At 36.2% G+C, this 6000-nt stretch overlaps 1 protein-coding gene across 1 annotated transcript in view; it reads left to right on the forward strand.

Annotated features, from left to right (window-relative positions):
* The window catches only part of LOC125070939 (paired box protein Pax-1), a 29117-nt gene extending 23570 nt beyond the window's left edge, over positions 1-5547 (forward strand). Inside the window, exons 2-5 of the mRNA XM_047680964.1 lie at positions 2447-2600; positions 3497-3629; positions 4171-4413; positions 4992-5547. Of these exons, the coding sequence (XP_047536920.1) occupies positions 2447-2600; positions 3497-3629; positions 4171-4413; positions 4992-5081 (620 nt within the window). The 3' untranslated portion in view covers positions 5082-5547. The remainder of the gene's footprint in view (positions 1-2446; positions 2601-3496; positions 3630-4170; positions 4414-4991) is intronic.
* Positions 5548-6000: the final 453 nt, after the last annotated feature.

Consider the following 6000-nt stretch of genomic DNA (forward strand, 5'->3'; position numbering starts at 1 on the left):
ATCTGTAAAACCGAAATGAAATCACCAAAAAAATATACTAATATTATAAATGCGAAAGTAACTCTGTATGTTACGCTGTAAAAGCTAAATCACTGAAACTTACTTCATAGGAAATTTTGTACGAAGCAGGTCTTAGCCCTAAGGAAAGACATAAGCTACAACTTACGACCGCCACCACAAACCCACGGACGGAGTTGCGGAGTTGCGGGAGAGTCGGAAACTAGTAGTCCGTAATTTATAAAATACTCAATGGAAATAAGAATAAAGACGTTCCACTCGATTCTGTTCTGTGTTTTTACCAGACATACAAAGGACCGAGAAACACGCGATCAAAATAGATCGCATGGAGTGCTTTTAATTAATCGCCAGTTTTGTTGTCTTGATGAATGTTTTGAACTGAAAAATCAAAGATTTCGGTATTCGATACATTGGGGTGATTGTAGATATGTATGATGTTAACTTATTTGCTGGACTGCACCGTGTGATATTTTTAGTGAATTAAAGTTACTAGATCATGCGTAAATTGCTAAATGGTATTTAATAAAACTGGTCCTTGGTAAGGAATGCTTTTAAATTTTGGCGTTCAAATCAGTGATGAGTGATGAGCAGTGGCATTTTAACGAAGTTTCTAATCGTATGAAAAAGAAAAAAACCTTAAAAAAAACCATAAAAATGAAATTATAAGTAAATTTTAATTATAAATGAAGAAAATATTATAAATAAATGTCAGATTAGGGTATTTTAGGCGATGTTGCAATTTGTTGCCGAGTATCTATATCAATTTAAAAAAAAAGAAGATACTAATCGTCCGATAAAATCTGATGAGTAAAAATAAATTAATCGACCGATTACAACAATAATATGTTATATTGTGCTGTTTTTACATTTGATTCCCTAGTAAGTATTTTATAAACTCAATAATATAATAATTACTGGCAAAAATTACGATGACGCACGTGTCTGTCCCTCTTTCGTCTGCTAAATATAAAAAAAATACAGCTAAAACATTTATTTCTTATATAGCAACTTAAAACATAAACGAATATGAGCAAAAAACGTGTTCAAAACTCTACGAAACTGTAAAAATTGGCCACAATGTCACGTTAGAGGTCGGTGTCATGTTACAGAGGGCTCGCCGGCGTGCCTGCGACGTCAGCGAGCATGTGGCGAAGAATTTGAATTATGATGGCTGGTGATATATTACCACGAGCTCAGCTTGTGATATCATTCACAATTATATTGTTATAATCTATGAAAATGGAACCTAAAATTAATTTACGACGAGGCCGGAAAAGTAGACGATAGTTGTCTCAAAACTTTTTCCCATGGAAAGTCAGTAATAATTTCATCAGCGATACGGTTCGGATTATAAAATATTAAATTAAATTAACAAATATTTTTTTCTCTAATTATCAATGATATGCAATGCACGAACAATTAAAGTGTATCGAATGTTTATCAGTCCTAATAAATAATGATGATATGTGCCGATACGTTCGATAGTAGCAGATAATCGTCGCGAATTATTGAATCGAGTAATTAATCGCGTTATGCGATTAGCTTTTATTCATTATGTCACTGATAAACACTATCTTGTAGCACTTGCAATTTCAGAAGACTTCAAATAGAACATTATCAATTAATAAGATATCAATGAGGTGTATTCTCTCAATTAAAGAATGAGATAACGCTTAAGTGTCGTTAATTGTTACGTGAGCAGTATTCTTCATTCAATGATATTTATTGCGCAAAGATTACAATTCCTTTTAATTAGTTTTTAATCTCTAAATATAATTTCGGCGCTGTGGTGAGTGCCGAGATGGCCTTGTGGTTAGAACGCGTGCAACTGTTAAGTTCTCCGCAAAGGGAGATGAGGCCTGAGCCCAGCAGTGGGAAATTTAAAGGCTGTTAATGTAATGTAATATAATTTCATAAATTAATGACATAACATCGTGGAACACGTTCGTATTCATTGGTTTATAAGTATTTCCTATTAAGTGGCCCGTTTGATCGTTTGTCTTTTTTTATTGAATAAGTAATAAATAAGCGCCAGGCAAACTGGCTGACTCACCCTTCAAAACGAAACATAGCAACATTAAGTATCGGTGTTTGGCGGTAGAATATCTGGTGGTCCATACCCAAACAAATTTGCAAGAAGCCCTCCCAACAAGTAAAATACCTCCCTACCTTACCTTACCTACGGTACATTGTTTCCGTAATTTAAATTTAACGAAGGAAAAATCAGATTCAAATAAAAATTATAAGTTTACGACTTCCGTCGTCGAGTAGTGTGTACACCGGTTTTCATGTTAAAGTCATTTACTTTGAATTTAAATAATATGTGTACAGGATATAAACTATGCGTTATAATAATATATCTTAAAATATATAAAGGAATAATTAAAGGTTGAAAAGGTTTTTATATATTTATTTGTCTTGTCCGTAGATCCAAATGCGGCGGCGATGAGCAATGCTGGCATGGGCCCAGGCTCGCAACAGTACGGGGAAGTCAACCAGCTCGGTGGCGTCTTCGTCAATGGCAGACCTCTGCCTAATGCCGTGAGGTTGAGGATCGTGGAGTTGGCTCAATTGGGAATCAGGTAATGTTCTAATTAACTTAATAAATTTAAGGATATTTATTATATTATATTTAACAATTCTGTCGCTCAAAGATAAAAACAAAATAAAGTAACTAGCAGCGCCCCGGTTTATCGGCTTTGAGTGTTGCATACACACGTTTATGTATTTGGTTAGAAAATTCCACTTGATTTATAAATATATATTTCAAAATAGTATAACAGCATCATAATGGTTATATTAATTTGTATAAAATGATTTATTGGTACTCGTGTATATGTGTCTGCTGTATATTATGGAGATGAACAATATCGACATGCTGGTTCGAGTCTAAGTCATAAACATTTAGAAATGAAATTTCTGAAAATAAATCGGAATAAACTCCTGCGCCTCGGAAAACGCATAAAGCTAATCTATCTGTCTGAACTCTTTGGTTTTGTCTGATAAGCTTTGATTACGAGAGTTAGAGGGAACTAAGAACCACAAGTAGTTTCTTGGTGGTAGGGCTTTCTGCAAGCCCGTGGTAGGTACCACCCACTCATCAGATATTCTACCGCCAAAGAGCATTACTTAGTATTGTTGTGTTTTGGTTTGAAGGGTGAGTGAGCCAGTGTAACTACAGGCCTAAGGGACGCAACATCTTGGTTCTTGGGAACCTTGGGGTTGGAGGCGCATTGGTGGTGTAAGGAATGGTTAATATTTCTTACAACGCCATTGTCTATGGGCGGTTCTGACCACTTACCATCCCATGGCCCATTTGCTCGTCCGCCTACCGATATCATAAAAAAAAAACAAGTCCTTGCGCACTCACATGTGCACGATAATATTGCATTTGGCTGATCTCAGTAGGCGATGGCCGCCGCGTCTGAAACGACGCGAAACATATCAGACATATTTTTAATATGATTTTCTTTTTCAGGCCCTGTGATATAAGTCGACAGCTGCGCGTGTCGCACGGCTGCGTGTCGAAGATCCTAGCCCGATACCACGAGACTGGGTCCATCTTACCCGGCGCCATCGGTGGATCCAAGCCTCGAGTCACCACGCCTAAGGTTTGGCAACTGCTATGAATAAATCTAATATTAATTGATTTCCATGTACATATGATTTCTAGTACATACAAAATGTATATATAAAGAGTAATCCACCACCACAGACAATATTTATACTTCAGCTATATCTTTGTGAATAACAAGGACATAAAACATTTTTTTTTTATGGTAGACGGACGGGCAAAGTAGCCACTAGATGGTTAGTGGACACCACCGCCCATAGACAAGATTGACGTATAAAATTTGAACTATTTCTTATATAACAAATGCGTCACCAATCTTGGAACTGACATATTACGTCCCTTGTACCTAACCGTGTAGAACTTGGTGTAAGAATATCAGGTAGCTGATACCTACCCAGGTCAAGCCTTGCCACCAGGCGATATTTAAGTCCAATTTCTTTACTAAATGTAGAAGTATTACACCTATTTGTTTATAGTTAAAGTAAAACCAACTGGGCCATAAAGATAATACCCTAAAGTAATAAAACTAATTTTTAGTTATGAAAATAAAGGAAATGAGCAGTATTATTTATTTTCAGGTAGTCTCATACATAAAGCAACTAAAGGCTAAAGACCCAGGGATATTCGCGTGGGAGATAAGAGACAGATTGCTGGCTGACGGAGTCTGTGATAAATACAACGTGCCCTCGGTGTCCAGCATCAGTCGGATCTTGCGCAACAAGCTCGGCGGCACCCTGTACCCTGTGCCACCGCTGTACCCTGTACCACCCCAAAGATGTTGGCCCCTACATCAGCCATATGACTATTATGTATATCTCCAAGTAAGTATAATACCAAAAACACATACTAATTACATTATATACATATTTTTAAATCTTCTCCCAACTTATCTGTGTTTCGTCTGTCTGTCTGTCTGTATGTATAAAATGGTGACAATGTTACAGTCCTAAGCCTGGGACATTTTGCTTGTGTTCGTGACCTCTCCTTGGTGATATCGTCTTCCTATCGGACTATGTGAGTGAGGAAATACAAGCCAAGGCGTCAATTCTATTCACAAATTGTCACTTTGTCACAATGGAATGGAAACGTAATGGTTGCCATTCAGCCGTTTTCAGTTAGATCGAAATATAATCGAAGTCGTATTTTACCCTGTGTAAATAAGTAAGTAGAATTGGCATTCAGTTACGACTAAGGTTAGTTTTATTTTTGGGAGGAATAGTCAAAGTTTGATCGGAATTGAATCTGGAACGTATCATAATTGTTATACGTCAATAGAATTGGCCCCTGAATCGTAATAATAATATTCTGGTCGACTTTTTTGGTTGCTCCGCTGCAGCTGAAAATCTGTCATCAATATATGATTACTGTCATCAAGTTATCAATACTCTCCGCTTCTCAGGGCCGGCAGCACGCGGCGGGCGCGCCGCACGCTCTCCCGCACGCGCACGCGCCGCCCGCGCCGCACCACGCGCACGCGCACGCCTTGTGACCGGCGTACGCGCCGCACTGACACCTCCGCCATCTCAGTCCGCGGGCTACAGTACGATGAGATACGAGTGGCGTTCGAATAAATCTTACCTCCTGTATTTTTGCCACATCTATATGAATAAAATTACAATTGAAGATATAATGAAATAAGTAGCATGAAGTGTTGAAGATAAACACGTGCCCGAGGATGTGTCGTGCTTGAGATAATATAGACTCCTGTTATATGAAGTGACTGTTATAAATGATGGTAAAGGTGATAAAGACCGTCTTAAGTAGTATTTAAAATTAATAATAAAAAATATAAAACGCACTTTACTCGAGAGTAAAGCAGATAGTCGACAGTAAGATGTTATCTATGGTCATAGATGTGATCATAAGCATATGCATAAAATATAGACGAAACAAAAACCTTTATGAAGCTAAATATTAAGTTTTTTTACAATTTTATTACCAAAAAGTGCAGACAACATTTTTTCACTGAGAATTCATTCTGAGTTAAATATTTCTATATTTTATGCTGTAACTAACTTTATTATTTGTGACTTATCATTGAATTTTAAGAATTGTAAAGTCATAGCAAATATAAATAATAATAAATATGATCGTTCCACAAAAGTAGTGTGTTAAAAAACAGATTAAAAATATATGTCACTTTATAAAATATTAATAAAGTTCATCTCCATTCTGTGAATAATAGTGCATATCTATAAAAAAGAGGTTGTCTATGTCGAATGAATTAGATAGCCGTAAATAAGCACGTTAAACAGACACGCTATATATGGAAGATTAGTTTTTAAATCATTTAATTTAAGTATAATATGTCATTTAAGCCCTTATCGAAGACCACAGATAATATAATAATAGTGAAAATACGAAATTTTAAATGTAAATATTGAAATTAATTTAAATAAAGTATTAAC

Source organism: Vanessa atalanta, chromosome 18 (genome assembly GCF_905147765.1).
Source record: "Vanessa atalanta chromosome 18, ilVanAtal1.2, whole genome shotgun sequence".
NCBI lineage: Eukaryota > Metazoa > Arthropoda > Insecta > Lepidoptera > Nymphalidae > Vanessa > Vanessa atalanta.